Source organism: Perca fluviatilis, chromosome 23 (genome assembly GCF_010015445.1).
Source record: "Perca fluviatilis chromosome 23, GENO_Pfluv_1.0, whole genome shotgun sequence".
Taxonomy (NCBI): domain Eukaryota; kingdom Metazoa; phylum Chordata; class Actinopteri; order Perciformes; family Percidae; genus Perca; species Perca fluviatilis.
In genome coordinates, this window is record NC_053134.1 from 10,002,117 (window position 1) to 10,030,045 (window position 27,929).

General features: G+C 40.3%; 1 protein-coding gene across 3 annotated transcripts in view; it reads left to right on the forward strand.

Moving 5' to 3' along the window:
- Positions 1–27,788, forward strand: part of chrm2a (cholinergic receptor, muscarinic 2a) — a 77,305-nt gene extending 49,517 nt beyond the window's left edge. For all 3 annotated transcript variants that reach the window (XM_039791601.1, XM_039791603.1, XM_039791602.1), the window contains one exon: positions 19,202–27,788. In XM_039791601.1, the coding sequence (XP_039647535.1) occupies positions 19,243–20,757 (1,515 nt within the window). In that variant the 5' untranslated portion in view covers positions 19,202–19,242 and the 3' untranslated portion in view covers positions 20,758–27,788. The remainder of the gene's footprint in view (positions 1–19,201) is intronic.
- Positions 27,789–27,929: the final 141 nt, after the last annotated feature.

Here is a 27,929-nt window from a genome sequence, read left to right on the forward strand (position 1 = left end):
TATGTTAAACTGTCTGATTGGTAAATATTTTATCATATGTTTTGGGTGGCAGCTGCCTGCAGGTAGAACAGTATCAGTCCTATAGGTTTATGCTAGACTATTTTGATAAATGGTTTACTTGTGCTGTAAAGACACTACATTTTAACTAAATCAAATCATTAAAATATTCATTAATAAATCACACAGAATGTCTATTATAACTTGGCTAAAGAGATACAGTATATGTCCTTGTTAAAATAACCCCATGATTGAATAGATCTAGTGCATTTCTGATCTCTGCAGCTTGTATAATCTAATTGGATCACCTAATGACTGAGTTTCTGCAGCTGTGAGATAGTGGGTGGGGTCAGAGTTAATTTATTTTGCACACTGAATGAGCCATGAGGCTTTGTTCACAACAGTGTCAAAACCATGAGCAACAGTTTTGGGAGTGCAGAACATTTCTTCTGCTTCGGTTTCGATAGACGAACTCACCTGAAAATACCTGACACTTGAGCTTCTTTTTAGCCCTGTGATTGTTGTATATCGCTTCACTACAGAACCATATTCACCCATCAAAAGCTCCTCTGAAACTTTTATGATGGCCTGTGCATTGTGAAGCTCAATTGGAAATCTCTTGAGTGCATATAGATACAATATTCCAGCTCGACCTTTCAATTGAATGGTTAGAAAATAGCTTTAGAAATTGTGAAGGTTAGTCTAAAAGTAGGCATGTAAAGTCCTCAATGCACCTGGATGGTGTATAGAAATGGAAAATCAGATGTAGAAAGGAGATAATACAAATCATAAAATCAGCAGAAACAATTGTACTGTACCATAAGATAATGTGATTTAAAAGTAAGGATTCAGTCAATAAAACCTTGTATTGAATTACACTTGAACTTAAATTTGTATTAAATAAAACTAAGTCCAAATAGTAACAACAATAATAAGAATAATAAGAATAAGGAAGGAAAATAAAGAAATTACAAAAATAGTTTAAATCCATTTCTGTGAAAGCTATAAAGGGGCCATATATTGGCAAACTCTTTACAGCAAACTCAACACAGTGAAGTCCTTACTTTCCCAGAATTTCATCATTTCTTTTGTTGCCAACAACTTTTTTTCTTTGAAACCAAACGATGGAAAATAAATGATGGCTAATAGCGTTTGAATGAAACGGCCTGCAACACAGACAAATACATTGCAGTGCGCCGTCTGAATCCCTTGCTCTCATATTACTTATTGGTCGTCTATATGCAGATTTATGGAATTTATTGACACAAAGTATGGCTGAAAATGAAACAAGATTTAAACAGTGAGTCACACTGAAACGGGAGATATTTTCACTATAATCAGTGTAGGGGAACAAGAAACACATCCTCATACCTAAACAACAGAATAGGTTGATTTCCAACGACTCCCAAAACAACAAATGTGAGCATTCTATTTAATGCTGTGATGCAGTCGCACGGTGGCCATTTTGAACATGCGACTGCGATGGCAGATTTTATCACATGACCGTTCTATGTAAAGTTGCAGTTTAACACGTTAACGTTGTGAAGCGAAAATAGTTAAATTCAGGCATTAAAATATACTTAAATACTTAGGGCTAGTAAAACATCAGGGATTGGCTTGAAATTAGACGTGTAAAACTACTAAAATGGGGGGCCGAATGGGATGTCACAGACGTTATTGCATCACGGACGTCATTGCATAATGCAAAAAAGACCCTAAAAACGCTACCCTTGGTTAATTTCAAAAAGTGACCGTTGACTTTGGGTTTCGCACGGTACACAAACTCCGGTCTCCTGAGTTAAAGTCCTGTTCTTGTTTGTGACCAATACACCACCCCAACCTGCCTCCTTAAGTGGAATTTGGCACTCTTATACTTTATCACCTTGCGTCCTTGTTTTATTCTCGCGATCATTACTAGGGCCACAAGAGGTCACTGCCTAATCTAACAAACATAATTATGAGTCATTATGAGCTTCTTGCACAATTGACCTATAGGGTTGTTTTTTGAGTGAGGACGGATTGGAAACAAGATATCTGTGTTGCTGCGCAGCACACTTACTTTCTCCCTTTTTCATAATTGCCTGTTATACTGTGCTCTTTCTGGTCTTCCACTTCTCTGTTTGACTGACACCATGATTGCAGCATAATGATGAGCTGAGGGATTTGAATCAATTCTCCAGAGACAAGGATGCTGTCACCCTTTCACATCAGTCAATTATCATTTTTTTTCTGTAATCGGTAGTCATCTAAATCAAATTACAACAAAGGGGATCAAAATCTTTCTTTTCCAGTAAATTATAGACGATGACAAAGTTTTAGCAAAAATGTGGGATGAATTCATTAGAATTAATCTGAATTTATCATTGTCACTGTAACACTTGCGTAGGCACTCTAACACTCGAAGCTGTGCTCAATCTGTTAGAAGCTAGGTTTAAAGAGGCTCCCTTTTGGATTTTTTTTTTTTTTTTTTTAGGTCAGATTTACCCCATTATGCGGCGAATAGGAAAAGGCTTTATCCCATTTGTAAAAAGAATCACTTAGAGTAAAAACACTTTTAGCATTTATTATTAACGCAGAGGTGCCTGATCTCAATTTGCCATGCAACCATCCCTCCTGTTCCACAATGCCTCGCCTTAATTTCTTAATTTAAAAGTTTTACAGCTAAAAATTGTCAGTGTAGACAGGAACAACTTATCCTGGCTTTTAAATTATTCATTAGAGCAAATTGTAATTAATTGATATTTGGCATCAAGAACATACCTAATCAGTGCAAATAAAAAAACAATGTAGGTGGACCAGCAAATGAAAACCACTGCAGTGCATGCAGTGACTTTGATTTGTAAATAGCTGCCAGACACTGTGGCGTGCATAGCTGAGTGTCCTTGCCGATCTATTGCAAAGCCTCATTTGCTGTGTGCGTAGTCTTATCTATTTACTTTTGCTCTGTATAACTTACTGATTGTTACCTGTTGGCTGATTACAGCAATGTTTATTTCCCTGCTTGTTGGCAAATAATCCCTTCACTATATCCTCACTGGCTTCATTAACTTCCACATTTCTAATCAAGATAAGGGGAATTACATTGAGGCAACAAAACAATATAAACACACATAGGAGCACTGCAAACAAAGCCCATACTCTTGCAATTCAGTTATCAGTGTTGAAACTTATCATATACCAATTTCGTTTTTATGACCACGTGCAGCTTTGACATCAGTGGAATCAACAGTCCAGAGAAACTGAAGCAGGAATATTCTATTCTATAATAAATAACACAGGATTTAGTATTTTCATTCTGTCTGTGACTGTAGTAGTACATGCCTTAATTCCCCAATGTGCATGAAAAAAGAAATTGAGGGATGTATACCAGTTGTTGTGACTGTGTTAGATGGATGTGGGTGTAACACCAATGGTAAAAATCTAGTTTAAAAAAAAAATTTTTAAAATAAAAGAGCAGTGCAGCTAAATCTGGCAGACAAGACTCGTGAATATCAACATTGCATTTTAAAATTCTAGATTGGCTGACTTCTCGATGCGCTTCTTCACTGCCTGTGAATGCTGCATTTGGAGTAGACAGCTTATCAACATGAGGGCTGGGGCAGGAATTTGACCAACAGAGGGGGAGCAGTTGGTGGGGCGAACAATTTCTCTTTGCTGATATGAATCGTTGCATACTTTAGCTCTAATGTCACATAATAACTCAGCACTTTGAAACTACTTGTTGAGTCTGAAATTGAGTTGAACCTCATGCACACCAATGACATTTAGGTGTGTGGGCTCTTGTTGCAGTGTTCCTGTGTTGCAGGTTGAGGGTGGCAGAAAAAGGAGTGTTGCTCCAGTACATGTGCTTCAAGTTGTTGGGTTGTTGGTGCGTTTTAACAGCATATCATGTCTACAGTAGTTATGTGCGATAATTTTGTTTGGAGCAGCAAAAAAATGAATTCAGTGAGAGCTAAAAGGCACGGAAGTACTCAGTGACTGTCACATTAACTTAGCCATAATTTTGGTAAATATGGGCATAATTCTCTAAATTACTATGATACCACTCTGTGTGTGTGTGTGTGTGTGTGTGTGTGTGTGTGTGTGTGTGTGTGTGTGTGTGTGTGTGTGTGTGTGTGTGTGTGTTTTTTTTTTTTTTTGGGGTTTTTATCATGCATGTCTTCAGTTGGTTTATTGGGATCCCTGATAACTGCACATTCATGCAGCAATTAATTCCTGGGGTTTGACCAGATCGACAAAATCGCCACTAATAACTTTTGTTACTTGTATGGAAAGCAAGGCAAAATTATGTATTTTGGTTAAATTGAAGTTCATTTTGTCCTAAATTTATTTGACCTCAGTGAGTAGTAGTTAGTCTGGTTTAAAGTCAAGGGTGACACTGAGGAGTTTTCTTAAACTTTTGACACTAGATAAGAGATTCAACCCTAACTAAGAACATAATGGGATAACACTGCTTTTTAAAGTTCCAATCTATTCCAATTTAACCAGTTCTTTATCCTTTTACTTACTGTTTTACTTACCGTTATTTACTGTACTGATTACTGATCAGTATCTGAGTTTGATTAAAAAGCCAGACATTTAGAAAAAGACAGTATAGCAGTCAGCTCATGTAGACATTACTGAGGCCTTATGGTAAATTGAGTAACAATAGTCAAGGACCAAGGTAGGTTTCCTGAGGTACTCCACTCTTGTGTTTTTAGTCTGAAAACTCTTGTTGAATAAAATGTTTCTCTGAAAATATTTCTTTCTACCACACAGACAATATATAATCCAAAGCTCTAACATTGTAGTGTCCACAACAGTAAAATATAATCTATCCTGTTAAAGACCTTGTTAAAATCATCACACATTTTCTGTACCCATTTTATGCCCATTCATGTAGACACATTGAAGTACGATTCTCTGATTATTCACTATGAGCTAATAGTGTGTTTAAATATAATGTTCACAATACAGTAGGTGAGAGCAGCCTGTAGAAGTGACATAATGTTGTTCTTACTGGGAATGTACCAGGACCAGATCACACAAAAACAACAGGTAATCGAGATACATATTTACAGTACAGAGAGGTAGGATGAAAAATACAAAAATAACTTTATACAAATATAGGAAAGCCTGAATACAAAGACAAAGGTTTTAGAGGACTAAACTTTGTAGTAGAGGTTTGGCCAAATGGTGCATCCACTTTAACTGCTAACCTATATAAGTCTTTAAATGTATTAAATATAGGAAATGACAGTCAATGAAAGAAGTGGGTCAAAGATTGGCCTTTTCAATGGATTTTGGCTAGAGGCGACATGACATGAAGATTTACCAATTAACAGAATCAGAAATGACAGCAATTTTCCTTGGGCTGATTCCCTTTGCATGCTCTCATGTCAACGACATAGCCTTCATCAGTGTCAAGTCTGCTAATGAATGTTTAGTTGGAAGGGTTTGATTGGATCTGGGCCCATGTTTTGATGAGATGTTAGGTTAGGTGCGCTGTTAATGTGATGAAATGTAAAACACCAATTAGCCACATTTTAAGGGTGTAGAGTGTTTTTTGAGCACAAAAGTCCATTGACATGCTCCTAGAAATATAAAGCTGTCAGTCAGAGCACAAGGGAATGAGATACTGAAAGCAAGGGGAGGACAGAATAAGAAGGGCTAATTACATAGCTGACACCTCTTGCATTCAAATATTTGTTTTCACATTTCCACAGTGATTTCACAAGGACCGCTTTGTTTGGGTGTGCATCGCTGTATTAGCATGTGGTTTTGTCCATTATTTTAGGACATTGCTTTATTAGATGGACAGAAATGATATAACGTATGAAGGAGCAACCACAATGTTGGTCTGTGTTATCCATACTGCTACACTAAGAACAGTGTTTGACTCTGCTATTAATCCTGCATGTCAAGACCTACTAGAAAGACAGATGGCTTAAATAAATCAAATAAGATGCAGGAGCATGCCTCTTTTATCTCAAAATGCTTCATGCATTCTCCAGCAGCAGAATCTAAATGCCTCTCACAGCACGCCAGCAGCTCTTCCTGTGTGGTCCTGTTTTCAGAAAATGTATCCTTGTGATCATTATTTATCTTTTAAAACTTCACAAACCTCATTTAACTAAGCAGTCACTATTATGGATGGTTATTCCAGGCGGGACAGCCTCTCGAGGCAATGCAAATAAGTGGAGGGCAGATAGTGAAGCTGGGGTATTTAATATACCACATGTATAATTGATGACGTCTGTGAAATATGCAGTAGTTTGGATTCGACGGGTGGAGGCTTATTATAATTTACTTTGAAAAAAAAGCTAATAAGTGGTCTTCAATAGTGTTTCCTTTCAGCCGATTTGAGTGTTATCAGCCGATCAAATTGCCGTTATCAGCTGCTTATTATTACCATAGATATACTGTATAGCGGTATGGTCCTACTTTACTTCCTAGTTGGCTCAGTAGGCCGTTATCATCTACTGGTAAGCTAGATCACCCATCTGCGTCAATATATGAAGCTCAGAGCAAATGCTCGACCTCGCAGCCGTAACATAGCGTAGTTTGAAGAGCGACATGGTAGGGAGTAGTATTAAAAGAAGACCACGTAACTCCGGGTACACGCCACACAAGAACCAAGCGGATTTTTGGCCTGATTCCACCATCCCAACAATAGTTGGCAAAGCCCAGATTTTTTTTGATCACTCTAAAGATTATCTTGCCATATTTTCCTGTGGTGTGAGTTATGTTACAAGTGTTTTTTACAACACCCGATATGCTTGGCAGTCCGTCCTGGTTGCACAAATTTGAAAAAAACGCAAATATTAAACATATTCAATATGTACCATCCAATATCCTGAAAGACTGTTTGTGTCCTGTGTGACATCAAATGTCAACGTTGACTTTCTTTAAAAGGTCCCATGGCATGAAAATTTTACTTTAAGAGTTTTTTTATGCGTTCCCCCAGCCTGCCTATGGTCCCGCAGTGGCTAGAAATGGCCCTGGGTATCCTGCTCTGCCTTTAAGAAAATGAAAGCACAGATGGGCCGATCTGGAATCTTGCTCCTTATGAGGTCATAAGGAGAAAGGTTACCTCCCCTTTTTCTGCTTTGCCCGCCCAGAGAATTTGGCCCACCCATGACAGAGAGACATCATGGCTTTCAAACGAGCAAAGTGGCAGTTGGTCAAGGCCACACCCCCACCCTCCACCTTGCCCCCCTCTCTCCTTCTCAGTAAGTACACAGAAACGGCATAATAAAGAAAGCTCATTGTGGGACTGGCTCTAGTGGCTGTAATTCTGCACCAAGGCTGAATTTAGGGAAAGAGACTTCAGATACAGTATTAGGGGACCACTATGGCCTATATAAAAGCATCCAAAGAGCACCATGTCATGGGACCTTTAAGTTACGTAGGCAACGTAAGTTACTTTCTTACATAATGTTTCTGCAACCCTAATGCCAGGAACTTAAGTAGTTTAACCCAAACCACGATCTATTCCTTAACCTAACCAAGCAGTTTTGTTGCCTAAACCTAAACAAGTAACGTTAGTTTTGTTTGAATTCACAACGGGACTCTCAGAATTAAAAAGGTATGCCAATGGGTCCCTAACCATGCTAACGGTGACCTTTTACCATGTGAAAAGATAACTGCCTTCTGAACCTGCTAGTAGGTGTAGCAGGCCCCTTCTAACCCATAAGTATGAGGCTGAGAAACCTATGACACCCATTGAATTGAGTGAAAACTGTTAAAACATTATATATCCCTGCCAAGAAGGGGCATTGAGGTAAAATAAAAACAAATGCCAGTCAGGTATCACATTACACCACCACTAATCTCTTCTCATCAGCGGATAAATGAGAGGCAGTGACAAGGTAATCAAATGGGGTAAGCCACATAAGAGGGTCCTGTCAATCGCCTGTCTGTGTGACACGTGGCTTGACAGGCCATCAGGTTTGAGCCCTTTTGAGTTTTGGGTATGGCGCATCTGTTATTTGGATCAAGGTCACTTCCATGGATTAGCGTCCGTCAGCTTTATTTACAGCAACACCACGAGGCTTCTGAGCGCCAAATGTGTTACAAGAGAGACAGATCCCTCTGCAAGTGAACAACCACAGAGAGGCTTCATACTTTAGTGGTTCCAGGGCCGCAAGTCCCACAACGTTCCCCCTTGTTATAGTCTCCTGGCTTTTGGTTCGGCTGTTGCATTTAAAGAACACAGGAAACGTTTGGAGATGAGAAATGGCACTAAATCAGCAAAGAAATTTTAAGAATATGCATTACTTTACTCACATTATCCTCACTGAATGCTGCTCTAGATGAATGTATATTGTCATGGAAATCATCTTCTGGTTTATTGTAACATATGATAAAACTAGAACGAGTACTGTAAATAGAATAACCTGTCCAAGGGCAACATAGCTCTGCTTTTTATCACTAAACTCTGAATCCCAAGAGAATAACAGAGTATGGGGAGGGGGGGTGATGGGCAGCGAAATACAGAAACAATGAAGTGGAACAAATCCAACAGGCACATGCTTTATCTCGTTCCCTTCTCCTTCCCTGCCTTTTTTTCTATTTTTGCTATCTTTCTCTATCTTAATGAGCACCACAGCTTTCTATCGAGGGATGGTGCCAGTGTGATACATAACAGGCAGGACACAGACAGGAGCGAGGACAGGACAGTAGACAGTGATGCTGGCAGAGCGATTTAAGAGTGCTTAGACAGGCATGCCGATTCAGGAGTGCGAGCAAAAGAGCACAATCATGCCCAGGGAAGTGGCCAAGGCACCCAATAATCTCTTTAAAATGAAAATATAATCACAATTTCATATTCATATTCATATATATATATATATATATATATATAGTTGAATTTGATCTAAAAGTGATGAGCCCAAGTCAAGACAAATGGCAGTTGTATTGAACTCAGACAAAAATTGCAGTAATTGCAGGGAGGTAATTGCAGCATACTCACAGGGCACTTAATGTGTAGTATTAAAAAATATTTTTTGGGCATCCTCTAGTGGTAGTATCAAATACTTAAAAAGAAATTCATAGTTGTAAATAAAGCTACTTATTTCAGTGGGGAGTCAACAACCAGTCATGGATAATAATTAAAAAACTGCTCTTGAGATGTGACTCAAATCCATAATGAGATAGAAGTAATATACTACAGCCCGGGTGTGTGTGTGTGTGTAATATCACATGACTTTTCTCAACCGATCCTAAACCACTGAATATTAACAATGTGCTCGACACCTTTTTTGAGTGTCACATTAATAAGAGTGACATTAACCGGCTTATGTCCTTCCTGCTAAGCACACTCTAGTCAAAGGGTTGGTTATAATTGCTCATTGGCCTGAGTTAAAATGTCTGGTCATAAAGTCAGTCTGCTCGGAGAGCCGGTGGCGCGATCAGAACCACTCACTGTACAAAGTCTGAGAGCTCACTTGCATAACACAATCTCATTATTCAAATGGAACGTTGCTCCACATTAATAGAAGGTGACCTTTCTGTTTGTTTGCAGCACAGTAGCCTCACATTTTATTTACACTCCTCTTGCTGTATCAAACCATTCAACAGATCAGAACTGAAGTATGTATATTTCTGTAACACCTATACATTCCTTTCTTCTAAGTTTCCATACCGGGTGATGCAACTCTATACACTTGTTCTGTGGTTCAGCTAAGAGCAGGGTTTAATTGAACAAAGCCTGGGAGAGGTAGCCCCAGAGCAGCACCAGCAGGGCTCTGCTTCACCTGCGTGAGGCAGTTACTGAGCCACTACATAAATGCAGAGGCTGGCAAGTGCATTCATGCCTATGTTCTATGTGAAATCAGTAATGAGCCAGCAACTGCGAGGAGAGACTAGTGGTAGCCAGTTTATTGCCATAGAAGAAGCAGGGACAGCAGGGGAGTCCCAGAGGTAAAAAATAGAATAGGAAACCGACTATATTGTCATTCTAATGGTGGAGTACATTACAGAGATAATATAGATAAGATATTGCCACATATAATGTGGTGCATGATAATGTTCCTGGTCGAGTGAAGCTTAGCAGTGGCTTCATTTTCTTTTTGATTTATCTGAATCAGAGCCTGAAATGCATCAGGTCTGTTGATGAGGAGCTATGGAGAAAGACATGCACTGTATCGCAAAAAAAAAAAAGTTCTATTGTTGCCCACATAAGACACAGATTAGATAATCAAAAAAGGGCATACATTTATAGGAGAAGAAATGGAAATATCAATACACTTATTCAAGTTCAAGAGATTTCCCCCACGCTCATTGTTAGATCACTACAAATATTTATATTATTCCATCCATAACATTAGCCTCGCACAAATATGCAGGCTGTCAGCTGTTGGCAATGTCCTGCAGTATTTCACCAGATAAATGGCTAGCCTGCCAGATGTTGCTTAATAAGTCTGATTATAGCTGGTTGCATGGCTACTGCAAATGTCCTTGCTGCCCAGTGAAAAATGTTTGTCATGTATCAGCTAACAGAGACACCTGGGACAATTTCCATTAGGATAAAATAAAAGAGGCAATGTCTTACAAAACTAAATTGCATTAGGGGTTTAGCTAACATGGAATTTTTTTTTAGAACAGATGATGATATTGGTATTTTTAGATCAAGGATGCTGATAATAGCAGATATTTGTGCTGATATTGGAAACACAGCTGATGTTACTTAAACTATAATGAGACTCAAACTCTCCATTGAGATTCAGACTAATGAAATTGTACAAGGTGGGGTAGCAGAGCATAGTTTACTCTTGAGAAGCAATTATGATTTAGAAATATGGAAATCTGCTAATTAAAGCCAAATCAACAGAGGATACATGGTGTGGGCTTTTTCAGTTGTGGTTAAATTATTTGTATGAAATAAAACGTTTAATATCAAGTGACAGGAGAGATAGTGAGCATTTGAGTAGGTAGCGTGACAGAGTTTGTCAAGTTGTGGCTGCTGCAAGGGTCTCTCTGTATGGCAGGAGAAAATTGACTCGTTTCCCTTTACCTTCCCAGCTTGCTTGAGGACTTTGTTCATTTATTACTGACTGAGCTCCAGTTTTTTGTTGTTTTTATTGCATCCCAGAAGGCTGGTGATATTTCCCAGACAGTGTGGCTTCTGAACTGTGATCTACAGTTGGAGCTATATAAGATCTTTCCATTGACCTGCATCTGTTCAAAATTTGTTGTCTTGGCTCTCGCTATTTTAATCTATGCTCTGCAGAAGGCTTTAACATACTTCCAGTAATTCTATCCTCAAATTGTGTGTATTTAACGGATTTGGGGGATGAATGTGGCAGCTTACAGTGATTCAGAGTCGTTGGATGAGCTGCCTGGCAGAGCAGCAGAGGTCGTATGTGACACTGTCATTTTTCACAGATGGTGTGGAGACTGCCATAAGCAAAACAAAAGCTGTAATATCAATAGGCTGATCTCTGAGCATTCTCTGAAGAGGTAAGGACAGGGTGTTGCTGGAAAGAGGGCACCCTAAAATGACAGTCCTGCAATGCTGAAGATAATTTGCGGTAAATGAGTATGAATATAATTTCTATGAAGTGGCACCTAAAGGTCACAGTGAAAGGATTATGACCCTCTTGCCGTCAAGTCCCAAGACAAATCGAGGGAAAGAAAGAGGGAGTGAAGCAGTCACTTCGTCTTGATTTGGTTGACCGAATTAAAACGGAAGATCGAGAAGAGTCTGGCCAAAACCTTCATTCATATACCCCCTAGCTGTGTTCTTAATCAAAATATGTGCGCACACAAAAACTAAATTCTCTAGTGTACATTTTGCATCTTATCCCCCTTACTTGGCACACAGTGACACAAGACCACCTACAGGTTCTCTGGGGAATCTCTGGGTAGTTGACTGTTTGCAGATTATCACAGTTTGTGTTTCCACCCGCTTGAATGCCATTTCCTGCTCGTTTACTCTCCATTGACTTCATGTCCACTTAACACAAGCACTGCCAGAGAGGTCTGAGTTTGAGAGGCTTTGTCACACCTGCAAAGAAGATATGACAAAGCCTCCCTGTAATTACACCCTCTCATGAATAATGCTATTGTCTAACTTTTAATGAGAGGTCTTTCTCAAGTTATTCCATTAGGGGTTTGATGCTCCATCCGTTAATCGCAGGCTTATCATGTTGGAGAGGTTGTGTGTTTGGGGGGGCTCGTGGTAGTGTCTCCCAAAATAAATTGGCCCCAAGAGATTAAGAGTAATTCTAAGATTCCCTTGAATGAACTTTAAAATGTTTATGGGTTTAGTGGTGTTGTTGATGGATTCAGGTCCAAATCTTAACATTTTAGTCTTTTAAAGTTTTTGATTTCTGCATAAGCTCCTTTTTCCAGCACTGCCCATGTTTAAAAAAAAAAAAAAATTCACAGAGGGATTTTTTTTTTTTATTTCCAGGTTATGGAAATCGAAATTCAGTTCAATGGAGTTTCTTGTCTGGCACATAGGCTATGCCAAAAATGTTTCTAGGTTTCTGGGTTTACTTCCGTGATATGCGGCTTACTGAATATGCACAGTAGTGTTTCTCCTGCTGACCCTGCTCAGGAGTTCCCGCTCAGCCCATAGACTTTACATTGTGATGACGTCACAGGTTTTTAAGCTTTTCTCAGCTCGAGGGAAGTTTTTTCAAATATAAAAAGGACAATAGATAGTCATAATGGACATTGTTTGCAGTTTGAGGTTTCCTGTTAACAGTCTTACAGATGTTCCTTTCACAATGGTAACCAACTGGAAAAATCCTTTTCAGGCCGCAGGGGGATTTAGTTTTATTGCAATACCGTAAGTGGCCACTGGAAAAGATTGGCAGCCAGGCTAAGCGCACTTCCTGGGGGCCTGGGGTAGAGGCACTTCCGGCAAAAGTCTGAGGTTTAGTTACTCTTTAATGGGAAAGAGTGACCTCACACCGAAAAGAGAATCCAGGAAACCCCATGTGTTTGAACTGTAATGGGAGCTTGTGTGAGAGGGCGTGTGATACCAACTAGATGCAATTGAGTTCATCTCTACGCACAGCACATGCTGGGGAAACAATACCTGGACAAGGCTGGACTTCTCCAGAGTTGTCAGTGGTGACAGACACCAGCCAAGACTGTGTTGAGATGCTCACAAGAACCCAACTGAGATCCACTGTGTTGGAGCAGAGAATATGTTATGCATGCCTTTGCTATGAGCCTTCGGGTCTCTGTCCCTAGAGTGGGACCTATGTATGTGTTTTTGGCAATAGTGCCTTCTCTGTGGGCTTTGAGCTGTGTGGATTGTCTGTTGTTGACAATCTGTTATGTGATATTCATGAACAGTATCTCTAAGCACTGCACTGTCCAATTAGGTGACCTTAGGATTTCATGTGAACCTTTTGCTGATGATTCAGCAACAGGTGTGCAGCCAAGTGTAAAGCAGTTGGGGTGAGGGTTGGTATCTCCAAGTCTGGGGCCTTGGTACCAATACTTTTCTGCGCTAATCTGTCCCCGAGAGATGCAGGCATTGTAATGGACTGTTGTGGTTAAGAGCTCTGTTTAGCCGGTGATCTATTTTTCCTGGCATCAGGCTAGTGACTAAAAGAATACAGTTGTGGATAGAAGCAGCCAACATTGGCTTCTTTCAGAGGGTGTCTAGGCTTACCTATACAGACCTACAGGGGCCGGCTGGGAGGCTCAGACATCCAAAATGAGTTTTAAGTTGAACCCCTGCTCTTTTAAGTTGAAAGGAGCCAGTTGCTCTGACCTGAATGCCTCCCGGAGGAAGTATTCCCCTTGGTGGTTTCCCCCTGGGATCCAAGATCCAAGAGGATACTTTTACAGACTATGCTGGAGGAATTGTATCTTTTCAGGCAGGGTACACCCCAAACAGAGCTGGAGATTGTGGCTGGGGGAGGCCAACATGTACATTGTTTAGCCCACTGCCACCATGATCCAGTAGCCAAATAAATGTCTGAATCGGATGGATAAATGGCTTTAATCATTCTCTGTATAAATATTTACACTGAATCTCTACAGGCATCTGTCAAGATCCATCCCTACCAGTCTGATACCCCTGAGATGGTGTAGAAAGCTTGAGGAAATGAATGCAAATTTGTAATTATACTTCACCCGTTCAAGATTCATTTTGGAGCCATGTTTCATCAGAACACTGAGACGGTTTGATGGTTATCGGAACCTTTTTCATTTCCTGCTAAACATTTCTTCAAATATCTGTATGCATTTGTGTGTCTGTGTAGCTCAGCGCTTTGTCAGTATGCATGTCTGACTGACGGCCCTGCTGGAGAGTAATTTGCATACACTTGGGATAAAATGAGCCAATATTTACCTAAGCAGGAACTTAACCTCATGACAGTGAGACAGTGACGAGTCCAAAAAGATGTAGAAGATTTACTCAGTGAAGAAAAATAATTTTGCTTTATGTTTACCAGCCATCATTGAACCTTCCCACATTGTCATACCAAATTTTGACTGTTGTAGTTACACCACCAAATGTTGTTTTTTCTACAAAAGGGAAGCCTTGAACTTCGGATGAGCAAGTCAAGTAGTCATTATTTTTTATTTATTTATTTATTTCTTATATCCATGAATTGTAGTACTATTGAGAGAAGCGCTAAATGGATCTCCACCCCCTGCGGAGCAGCTGTACTGCAGCAATGATAAGTTTTGCATTCCAGTCAGGCTTATGTGCAAACAAAAAGTAAACAAAGGCCTAACCCTGCACGCTTCCATGGAGAGGGCCAGCAATGAAAATGCATGTAATCATTGAAAGCAGGGGGCAAGTGGCCTGGGCTTTACCTTGGATCAGTGCTCAGAGATGGGAAATGGGAATCTGGACACTAGGGAGGCAGCCAAATGCATCGGTCTCAGTTGAACTATACAGCTGCCAATAAAAACAATGTTTCTTGTATCTCTGCTTGAAGCTACATTAACAGAAAGCTGACACCTGTTGTCTGTCACTGACAAAACTGCTTATTTAGCTCAAAATAAAAAGGCAAAGCAGTTGTCATTTAAATAAAAATGCTACAATTGTTAATTACTTCAGCACAGTTATTTTGGTTTAGAGCTGACCCTCCTGGAGTCCACTACAAAAGACAATGAGGACAGAAGTTGTGGAGAAAAGGTGAGGTTAGCCTTTACTGCTTCCCAGAGGGCATAAGCAATTTTCAGCTCTAGTGAGCCAGCTCCAGAACTACCTAAGTCTGAACAGAGAAAAATACTCAAACTCATTTATTCACATCCTCCCATGACAGCAACTGACTTGTCTCACGTTTTTTTAATACACTAAACAACAAAAAGGCAAATTTGAGATTGCAGAATTCACTGACACATTTAATTCAGTGCAGAAGTTTAAGGATGGTGAAGATAAACCATCTTATATTTTTCTTCATGTACAGTGAATAATTAAAAAGTGTGATGAGGAAATCGGAATAGTCATCTCTCTTAGGATAATAATGGAAGTGTCCTGATTGTGCTCTGTTTGATCCACTGGCACTGACTGCAGTAAAACTGAGACTTGCAGGTAAGCTCTGTGATTGATAGCTATGCGACGAGTGCCACTGCTGCTCTCCCCAGGCTATTGCAACTGCACTCATGCTCAGCGGGCTGGCATGCGAGCATTTCTACCAGTCAACACTGAAGCAAAGACGTCTGTCTTCTGTTCAGTACAACTTCCCTACTATTGCTTGCTGTGTCTTAGGAAGACGAAATAAAGATATTTAAACAGGAATCCAAGTGAAACTGTAAAACTACAGCCTGATTGGGGAAATTAAGCACGGCACTGGCTGTCGTTTTAAAGCAGAAGTGTATTTTTGCACCAGGTTAATGCTAGCATGGCTCTGAACATGTGGATGGAAGCTTTAAAATAAAGTCTAGTCTCCCCTGAGACCTTTTTTTAGAAAACCATGGCTGTTCAAATTGAGCTGAATAGGATTTGTGCATCTTTAGTTGACGATAGCCGGGTCACAGCTTTTGCTGTGTTGTTGCAGAGATTTCAGGTGTGGAACAAGGCTTATGGCAGTTGGAGGTGGACAAAGAGCATCTAGGGGAGTTAACTGTCACCACTGTGCCACGACCATCTATACTAATCCACTTTACTTTTCTAATCCACTTGTCTCAAGCGAGCCACAAGTGTGTCCCATTTGTATTGTTGGTGTTTTTGAATATAAATCGGTGGACTTAAACATTTTATGGGGATTAGTCCAGCTTAGCTCCATGCCTAATGCAATGATTAGGGATTTCTGCCACAGCAGATAAGTGAATGTTCACTAGTTACTCAACAACTGCGCTCAACTGTTAAAGACCTTAAGCCAAAATGGCAAAGTCTTGGACAAGACAGCTCCCCAGCCGCAGTAGTGTGTCACCTATAACACTTCATTAACTTTAGTTACACGATGATGCATCAGATTCACATTGGTCATTGACCATCTGATGAAGTAAAACTATCCATTGTTACCATCATGTTAAAATCAAGTGAGTGATTTAAGCTGTTTTCACATGTGAATGAACTGAAAGTCCAACAAATCAGGTCAGGACATTGTCTGAAGTTTCCCTTTCTCACATGTAGCACACAACAAGAGATTGCCTATGTCAGACGCATTCTCACTTACTGGAAATACTTTGTTTGTTTAGTCAAATTTGTATTCACTTATTTGACAGCGTATTGATCTTTCTCAGCAGAATGGTATTTAAGAAAAGCTTTTCCTGGCTGAATACCACAGGCTGAATAAAGTTTGATTAGTTATTTTACAAAAAATATGGAGCTTGAGGTAAAAGTTGAAGAAGTTCTGCAGCCTGATGATATTTATGTCAAACTGAGTGGTGATAAGCCACCAAGTGTGCCATCAAATCTGACCTACAGCACCCGAAACTGCTCCAAGAGTTGTGGCCTAGACGCAGAGCAGACAAAGCGCGTTACTCCTAATACCAAAGGCCTGTGACACGCACAACTGAGCAGTGTATAAATCAAAGCAAGGTCTACAACACGGGCAAATGCTTAAGGTTAAAAGCGAGAACTAGCGGGTCACTTGGGGATCAAAATAATTGTATAGCGCTGTTTGAAGATAATTTTTAAGTGCAAGTTGGAAATGGACCTTTGAAGATAAAATGTCAGCTCCAGTTTTGTCAATAATTCCTTTTACAGTTTTTATTGAACTCTTGGTAATGCGTACCGTGTGTGTGGTGTATAATTACAATTTCCAAGAATGTACGTGCAAACGTTGCATAGTACAAATATATATTCAGGGTAGAGGGAAGATGGATTTTAAAGACGCCCATTATCACCAAATATAGGGGTTTGGGAACACATTCTGAAGAAATGGAAAGACGGAAATTCAAGCTACAGGCTCGTCATAAGTCATTACCAGGTCGAAAAATGAATCCATCAAAGTGGATAGGCAAACAAAAACCTACAAAAAGCAGCTTTGAGGCACTTACCATGGAAAAATAAAAAGAGTATTTTTCATACATCACATGGATTTCTACATGGAGAAATGTGTTGCCAGTGCCTGTTTTATTTTGCTATCCTTAGTTCCAAACAGTATTTGGAAAACAAACCTATACATAAAGTCAGTAGTTCAATGAGCAAGTGATTACTTCTTGTGATATCCTCATTTGAGTGGTTGCCTCATTTCCACACAACTCATCTTTCATCAGTCATTCATGTGCATTCCCTTTTTTTGGTGTTTTCTTCCGCCTCAATAATAAAGCATGTGTCTAAATGGGGAGATGTCATTTATGCACTGATTATGAAAAATATCTGTGCCAGAACTGTGTGCTTTTAATTATCGATGTAACTGGCGTACAGGCAACATTGCCACTGTTATTTGATTAATTGCTTTTAGACAAGCTAAAAGCTGATGCAAGAAAAGGTCACATTGCTCATATGAATGGTTTAGAAAGACATATATTTTAAAATGTACTTCTGAATCATCATTCCTCTCCTCACACCATTACACGTTAAAATATGGCATTTTATCCTTTGTAGCACATTCAAAATATGTTATTGAATGTGACTGAAACTGTTAACTGTTACATTTTTAAGCACTACTAATGTCCCACAGTCATTTTGTATTTGAATTTAGGTTTTTATCCTTTTTTTATTTTTGTAAGATAATTTCTCTTAAAAGTCCCATGTAGTGAGATTTCCATGTCTTTTGTTATTCTAAAACAGGTCGAGGTGCTATAAATACTGTGGAAGTATCAAAACGCTCAATCCCCAGAGAAATGCGCACAGCCCTTATTCAGAAACGGTGTCAGGACTTCTGTACGGTTGTGATGTCACAACTAGACTATATAGGTAGAAAGTGCTGCTACAGTATCGTTACAGTCTTTCCCTGGCTGCAATAATGGTGCAGAGAGTGCAGATGTGGAAGAACTGGAAGCGCTGACCAATCAGAGCAGACTAGGCTTTTTCGGGAGGGGGTCTTAAAGAGACTGGCACTAAAACAGAACATTTCAGAAAGGTTTATTCAGGTTTATACAGGTTTACTTGTCTTGCTTTGCCAGACCATCCACACACTGCGGCACAGAGGGGGGTCTGGCTTCTCCACACAGCATTGCGGGATGGGAGAAAAACATGCTCTGGTTTATTGGCATTTCTTTAAACCAATCACAATCGTTTGGGCGGTGCTAAGCGCCGGACGGAGCCGCTGCAAAATAGTCTTGCGAGAGAAAACTCAGATTGGACATATGTTCTAGCTAGCTGTCTCAATTTACCATGCAGAGATCTGAGGAGCAGTTAACCATAGTCCTCATAAATACACCGGAGTGTAAAAATCCAACAAAAAAGAAAGTGGAAGGAAACGGAAATCAGCAAAACACAGTACATGAATCCGGCGGATTTTCCTGCGGCACCGGAGCAATCCCGGAAGTGGAACGTCAAGGATATAGACTAATTCAGAAAAAAATATGTCAGTTTTGAACGTTAAAGCATGTTAGTTAACATGCTCTATTAGAAACCCTAAAATACAAGTATGAACCTGAAAATGATCATAATATGGGACCTTTAAATCTATTTGCTTAAATACTTGACTTCTCTGCCAAGTTGAAGTAAAAGGGTTGAGAGTTCTTTCTGAGTTGAGAAAGAAGGTGACGTATTCCTTTTTATAGCATTTTATAATTGTGTTTTAGCCATGACCCTATTATATATGCCAATTAAAAGTCTTCAGATGACTAAAAAGCTGAATCTGACAGTGCCTCATTACAAATCTTCTCTTTTGTTTTCTTTTTGTAGGTTCCATCTGAGTAGGAGGTGGCAACAAAAGACCAAATGCCATGGATGTATTCAATTTCACGTACTGGAATGCCTCTGAAGGCAATGACACAGAAGTTGTGGAAGAGAGTAAAAGCCCCTACAAGACTGTGGAGGTGGTGTTCATCGTGTTGGTGGCCGGTTCCCTCAGTTTGGTTACAGTTATTGGAAATATCCTGGTCATGCTTTCCATCAAAGTTAATAGGAACTTACAGACCGTCAACAACTATTTTTTATTCAGCCTTGCATGTGCTGACCTAATTATTGGACTTTGCTCTATGAACTTGTACACAGTCTACATAGTAATGGGGTACTGGCCCCTGGGCCCGGTGGTGTGTGACTTGTGGTTAGCCTTGGACTATGTCGTCAGCAATGCATCTGTCATGAATCTTCTCATCATAAGCTTTGACAGATATTTCTGTGTCACCAAGCCTCTCAGCTACCCTGTCAGAAGGACCACCAAGATGGCAGGAATGATGATTGCAGCAGCATGGGTCCTGTCTTTCATCCTCTGGGCACCAGCCATTCTCTTCTGGCAGTTCATTGTTGGTGGGCGGACAGTGCCTGAGAAGGAGTGCTACATCCAGTTCTTCTCTAATGCCGCAGTCACTTTTGGCACTGCCATCGCCGCCTTTTACCTGCCTGTCATCATTATGATTCAGCTCTACTGGCAGATCTCCAGAGCGAGCAAGAGCCGTGTGAAGAAGGATAACCGCAAGCCGCCAGGAGCCAATCCAGAGCCCCTGTCGCCTGGCCAGAGAAGGATAAACACACCAAAACCCAACAATAACAACGTTCCAGGGGAGGACACAGCACGTTCCCAGAGCCAGAATGCTGATGGAGCTAACCAGCATGACCAGCATGATGGAAAACTGCAAAATGGCAAGGGACCTTCCTCAACCTCTGCTGAGGGAGAAGCCGAAGGTGACGACGTGGCAAAGGAGAACTGCACTCCTGGAGAGGAGAAGGAGAGCTCCAATGATTCAACATCTGGCAGTGTGCCTGCGTCGATTCAGAAGGATGAGGAGGCGGCACCATCCGCCGCTAACTCCAGTGCCGAGACAACCCAGCCACTCCCACGTCAGCGAGCCAAGGCAGGGGGCTCCAAGCTGACCTGCATCAAGATCAAGACTAAATCGCCCAAGGGTGACTGCTACACGCCATCCAACGCTACTGTTGAGATCGTCCCAGCCACAGAGCGGCAGAATCACGTGACACGGAAGATTGTGAAGATGACAAAGCAACCTCCCAACAAGAAGAAGAAAATGCCGCCTTCACGGGAGAAAAAAGTTACCCGCACCATAATGGCCATCCTGGTAGCTTTTGTTGCCACCTGGACTCCTTATAATGTCATGGTGCTTATTAACACCTTCTGCTCCAGCTGTATCCCCAACACAGTGTGGACTATTGGCTACTGGCTGTGCTACATCAACAGCACCATCAACCCGGCCTGCTACGCTTTGTGCAATGTCACATTTAAAAAGACATTCAAACATCTTCTTCTCTGCCAATATAAAAATATCAGGTCAGCCAGATAAATATGGGCCACTTAGGAGGAAGAGTTGAAGTATAAAGGGGTGTGTGTGTGTGTGTGTGTGTGTGTGTGTGTGTGTGTGTGTGTGTGTGTGTGTGTGTGTGTGTGTGTGTGTGTGTGTGTGTGTGTGTGTGTGTGTGTGTGGGCATGTCAAAGACTGCAAGAGTACATTTGAAATTACTTTCCACTGTTTTATCTTTTTGTTTTTGAATTTCTCTCTCAATAACCGGTTGTAGCACTTTACACAAGTTCAACTGATGCCAGTTGCGTTTAGATCTGTCGTGCAGAAGCAGCATAGATTAGTAAGGTTGTGAAAAATTCAGTTTGACTGAGTTGTAAGCTAAAAAAAAATGAGGGTGTGTGAGCAGGGACCACTTGGGAGTGACACTGAGCTGATAGAAAATGAGAAAAGTTAAAGAGCGAAGGAAGATCTGCACTGTACGAAAATACAAGACTTCAAATGGGAAAATAGGGCTGACTGAATTTACAAACCTAAGAAGTTTAAAGTTCAGTGGAGATACCTGTAGATAACTGTACATATCAGTGCATACTCAATATTTATGTGGGTGTGCTAGCTCGGAGTATGTGGGTACGCCCATGTGTGCCCCTCTGCCTGCATTTTTTCTGTCTGTATGTGATACTCATCATGGTACTTCCAACCAGCAACATGTAGAATAAAGTGGGGCAGCTTGCGTAGATTGCCTCTAACATGGTCACATCAGGACTGGATCTACCAATGAGCCCCTTTGGGAATGAGTTGCCATCAATACATTATAGATATATAAATATATTGAAGCTGTACAATTACCTACTGGTGGCGTTTTATTCATGCAGGTGGTAAGGTTGCTTTTATTTGGCCAAATATGTCTCAAAAGTTCTGCCTTCACCTTAATAAATGAATGCAAATGTGTCTGTGCTCACAGCCTTAAAAAATGACATTTTAAAAATTCCAACAGCAGCATGTCTCTCCATAAACAATATCCTGGCTACACAGACCTTTTTAATAAAGAGATAGTCTATCTCACAAGTGAGAAAATGTTCTTTTTCTTTACAGGATGTTGACCCATTATGTGCCATAAAATAGAGATATATTTATCCAGTAGAGACAACTAGTAATTTGGATACTACTAGAGAAATAACCCACATTGGAATTGAAGGAACAGTTCAACAATTTGGGAAAGACACTAATTATCTGTCTTCCCAAGAGTTAGATGAGAAGATTGATACCACTCATGTCTGTAGATATGAAGCAGGATACAGTTAGCATAGCTTAGCATAGAGACTGGGAGCAGTGGGGAGCTGCTAGCCTAGCTTTGTACAAAATTTTAAAACAAATCAGTCTATCAGCATCTCTAAAGCTCACCAATTAACATGTCATATTTCGTCTGTTTCGTGTGTAAAATAACCGAAGTGCAAAACGACAGGTTGTGGTTTTATAAGGTTTATGTGTGGGACTATTTATTTTTTGGCAAGGAGCAAAAATCTGAACTCTTGTTGTCATCGTTAGGAAATCACTACACCCAGCTAAGAAATAGCCCCTCACGTTTCCCCCATAGAACCACAACTTGTTTTCACATTTTTAATTTGTATTAAAAAAAACTCACTGAGTATAGCCTGTCTTGTATCATCATAGAGAATAATCAAATAGCTATAACAACAACAACAACAACAACAAACAACACAAGTTATGACTAAATAAAGAAAACAAATGTGGCATGAGATTGTTCAGTTGCACTCTTTGATTTGCCAGCCGATCATACCAAATCAAATGACGTCAGCTTTTCCAACTGCTGACAGGATGATTTATTTTATGGTGGTTATCAAGATGCCTATGTTTGCTGTCACTGCGAGGAACTGTCCTGCTCTGTATGTGAAACAGGTGGCTGGAGCTCAGAGCTGTGGTTTATTACTGTCTTTGGGAAGGCTTTGAGGGTGCGTGTTTCTTTGGTGTGTGTGTGTGTAGATGAGTGGGAGACATCATACGATTCTGCTGGTTAGTAGAGTGATGTCACAGCATGTACTGTACTCACTGTACTGATGATTGTGAAGACGTGTGTGTGTGTGTGTGTGTGTGTGTGTGTGTGTGTGTGTGTGTGTGTGTGTGTGTGTGTGTGTGTGTGTGTGTGTGTGTGTGTGTGTGTGCGCGCGCGTGTGTGTGTGCGCGTGAGCTCTGAAGTGGGTGTGGGTATATATGCTGATGTGTGTTTGCTCCAAGAGTGGAGTTTACTTCTGATCACGGGTCACAACCTTGTGATTTAAATAAGGGCTATTTCCGCGTCTTTACTGTACATTTTTGTAACCCATCTCCTTTTTCTTTTTTAGAAAATTAACAAGCGAGTTAATTCAGTCTATGTAAATCATTTTATTCTGAGATTGGAAATAATGAATAGTTGTGTCAATTTCAATTGGAAAACAAATGAGAAAATATCAATTTCCTGTAAGACATGTTCCATGTATTCATGCATGTCATCCATCATTTCAACCTATTAGCCCATTCTCAGTTACATTAATGTATGCTCACCAGTTGGAGTGATGAATATTCAGGAGCATTTGCCATTAGGAGGTTGCCACAGTGGCTGGTAGGGGGGCTTTGCAAAGATTTACGCCTGCACCGAATAGCTCCTCAAGGCTGTCTACTCAAACCGAGATCTGGGACAGATCCTATAATGAAAACTCACCATGAGGCTGATCAGATTATGGGACGATGTGGAACACCTACATTTGAGATTAAAGATTGCCCATTACACGCTCTGCTTGTGCTTGCATGCTACACTCCTATGTCCCACTTAGTGCTCCACTCAGTCCTGATCCTGTTATAGTCTCTACCTCATATATGAGGTCATGAATGTAATGTAAATAGCACACATATGTATGTGTATGTATATGAGCTTGCTGTAATAATAATTATCTTTCTCCTGCACTCATTCTAGCCTTCCTTCCTGCCATGTTCCACTGTAAAGCTCCTATATTTGCAGAACCAGTGCAGGATAAACATCCCTGCACATGCATTCAAATTATGTAGTTGCAGTCACAGAAATTAATCACAATTTTGCATTAGGCTAGCACACTGACATTTCCTTTTCGTGGCTGGCAACCTACAGCAACATGGTAAATACTATGTTAAAATACCAGGCATCCATAAACTATGGATGCATCTCCAGCATGTGGCTGTACATCAGTGGTGGAAGAAGTATCCAGATCCATTACTCAAATTAAAGTTGCAATATCGCAATATAAAAATAAAAGTCCTGCGTTCAAAATATTACTAAAAGGCACACCCTGTTTGATTTTTAAAAACTTCAGACTCACCCAGAAAAGCATTAGCTTACATTACATTAGCACTGGGAGCAGTGAGGAGCTGCTAGCCTAGCTTTGTACAAAATTTTAAAACAAATCAGTCCCTGCACATGCATTCAAATTATGTAGTTGCAGTCACAGAAATTTATCACAATTTTGCATTAGGCGCACCCTGTTTAAAAACTTCCGACTCACCCAGAAAACAATTGTATAGGTTGGTTGTGGAAGCAGCTTATAACGACCCATAACTTACGTTTGTTAGGCGGCGACATCTTATGGCTGTAATAATTATCGCGAGAACAAACAAGGAAGTAAGGTGACAGTATAGTATAGTATAGTAAGCATAAGAGTGCCAAACTCCGTAAGGACAAAGGTTGGTGTGGTGGCTGTGTCGATCAAAAACAGGAGACTGGAGTTTGGGTCCCGAGTGAAACCAGAAGTCAACAGTCACTTTTTTAAATTTACCAACTTTTACAGACCTAAGTCTGTGACGTAGTGAAGTCCTTATTTTAATTTTACATGACTAATTTTAAGCCAATACCTGATGTTTTCTAAACGTAACTAATTCTGTTTCACAACGTTAACTATGTGTTAAAAATGGCGGCTTTTGCGTTAAATAGAACGGTTACGTGATTAAAACTGCCACCACGTTCCAAGTTACGGTAACGTGTTTAAAACGGCCATCGTGCGGCCGTGAATAGAAGGTCAAATATGTCATTTTGGGAGTCACTGGCAACCTGTTGTGTCGTGTAGGAATGAGTACGTGTTGAAAACTCAGCTAATCTGTTTGTTTCATCATGTCTATGTGGATATGGTTTGAGCAGATTTGATTGATAGTGGCCTGGCAACATAAACAAACAATCCACCAAGAGTCATCAGATTTTGATTCAATATTGCCTAATTCTGATTGGTCCACAAACTTTTTTCAGTACAAGTAGGCTACCTATACATTTGTAGTATTTCAGTACATTTTCTTTCCACCACTGCTGCACATACTGTACATTGAATGGTCCATGTTTGTCTCTGCAAGCAGTTTCAGCCAGAACTGAGGCATCCATCCAAGTTCGACATCCAACCATCCGTCACGGTGATAAGTAGAGCCATGGCTGTCTGACATCCGTCACACATCTCAGTAGTGGGTAGAGAGCCTTCCAGAATATCTGATTAATCTTTCCTAAGCTGTCGTTTGAGTGATACCAGCAGGAGAGTAAGTGGCTCACAGCTCAAGCGGTGGTCCAGGGGTCCCAGTTTGAGCAGCTGCTTAGGTGTTTGATGGAAGGTGATGGCAGTTTATCACCTCCTGGAGCAGGGAGAAGGGCGAGATGCATCTAAAAAAGTGCTTAGTGCTGTTATCTCCACGGCATGCACTTTAAACATCAGGAGCAAAGTTCTCATAAACTGCTTCACTCCCCCTGCTATTGTTGTCGGACAGATGAGAAAAAAAAGATGTTCTTGTATCAGGCGTTGTCAGGGGGGAGGTGGATGATGTGAGAGAATGTGGGCTTATTATAGAACGAGAAAGGGTTGTTTGTTGACAGCGAAAGAGAGAGGCTGTCGTGCATGTGAGGGAGAAAGGCGACTGATAGCCCCCAAGGTAGGTGTACACTTTGTTCATATGAAACAGATAAGCTCGCCTTTGTAGTCATGGCTACAAGGGGGGAGGACGGAGGAGGGGCTTTGTCAGTGACAAAATCCAAAGCTAGACATGTGGACCATGTTTGGAGAAGTCACAGACGTTCTGGGCAGGTCAGCCAAGGGTTTTGCTGCAGGAATTTCAGTGTCCCAGACGAAAGCTGCCGCCTGGTGTAAACACAGCGTGATATGGCGCTGTTTACCGTCTCTCCTGCGCTTTTATTGCATCTCATTCTCATGTTGTGCAAACAGAATCCACCGCCTCTTGCTTTATTGTTATCATGATCATAACCTTCATATTTAAGGAGTCCATTCTAATGCATATATGCTCACGTACAGAACATATATTTTGATGTCCATCTGTCTAATATGACTAGAATAAACATTGTCTCCACTGTAATCAATAGATCATAATGTGCCGTCAGAGCTAGCTGGGCTCCTCTTCATACGGCTTATGTCAAAGGGCTAAACTCCTTTTACGGAGTACACATGACATGTAAAGTTTATCAGAGATTACTTCAAATTTAATTTTTCTCTGGCTTCACTCTTGGGGGGCTGTTGCTGAGATTAATCTCACCAATCTTGTGCAGCCTTGTAGATGTGAAAACGCAGCAGCTTGTGCATGCTGGGAGAATTTTATCAGAGACGAAAAATATATATATATCGCCAGATTGTACGGAGCAATTTAAAGTGCCTTATCCCTTATCCAGAGTAACATAAACAAATTGCTCTTTTATCCTAAAATCACTGTTGTATCTTTAGTGTGTCTGTGCTGAAAGTAGTTGGTGCTGCATTGTGCACATTAAAGAGCATGTTCAGCATTTTTAACTTTTTGGTTACAGATATTGTGTTTCTCAGCTCTGAGCTCCCATTACTATGATTTTCATCTTAACACAGCCACTGTCTGATTGCAGAGGCAACTGAAGCTTGGACTGAACAATCTAAAATCATCATCTCAATGCCTTTTTGAAGTAATTGATCAAAAACTATACAGCTGTGACATATTTCAATACTATCCTGGAGGCACAACGGGCTATTTTGGTTGATTTTCCATTTTTTCAATCTTTCAATAGCAACAGGCTTCCAAAGGACTCACTTAGACACAGCTTTGCGTGGTCCTGGAATATGTATAAATAATACATTATATTGTACATTTTCGATGACATTTAGTAAATTTATTTCTTTTTATTATTGTACAAAGTACAAATTAAAATATGATCAGTGTACAGCCAGAGAGTTTTTCTTTTGGTTGGAAATTTAAAATGTTATTTAAGATCTATAAAGACGATTATTATGGGTTATGGAAGTGTTTCAAAGAGAATATGATTACAAGAGTAAAAGGTATGTGCATTTCTGGGGGCATGATTTGCTGAGAAATGGATTCCTGCTTTGCAAAATGAGCAACCAAACCAAACTTTTCAACTTCGGAGCAGCGTTCAATGGGATTTGAAGAGTAACTTGCAGCCAGAAAGGAGAAAGGGAAAAAAAAAAAAAAAAGGGCAAACCTGGAAACCTGGAGGAGGCAAAAAAGCTAAAACTAGTTTCCAGTGACCCAAAGGCCCAGAAGCAAGGGCTTCATTTTGATTTCACCTGTAAATGCATTAGGCCTCACACCTTGTGAAGAAGCTGTCGTCTGCTATCTTACCGGACACACTTTATAACTTTTGCAATTTTAACATCCTGGGGAAAAGGTTTTTTTTGTGTGGAGCAACCAATGGGTTGAGGGTTGAGCTATTTGACCCTATCTGAACTTCAAGGGTCACAGTTAACATGTGGATTTAAAACAAAATCAGCAAACAAACAAAAAAGAAGAAGAAAAAAAAAATCTGTAGCCTGCGGCAAGTGTTAAATGTACATACAAATGTTCATTTTTCATTTGCTTATGTATGTAGATGTCCATTGTGTATTCACTCACTGTGGCTTGTGGCTTCTCTTGCAATAGGAAAAATAAATTTTACAATCTATTGTTTGCATTGTATATATCTATATGATAATAAATTATATGTAATTCGGATGTGGTACATTTGAAATGTACATACACGTCTTTAATAGCTACTATCTGAATGTTTCCTCCCCGAAAGAATCCCTCATTTAACACCCCCCCCTCCACCCACTATGATATTTCCTGTACAGTAACAATGGTATTGATTTCCTTTTTGATGCATTCTTGATTGATTATTTGTTCTGAACAATGAACCTGAGTGTTATTATCACTGGTCTCATATGACATTGTAAGATGAACTGCAT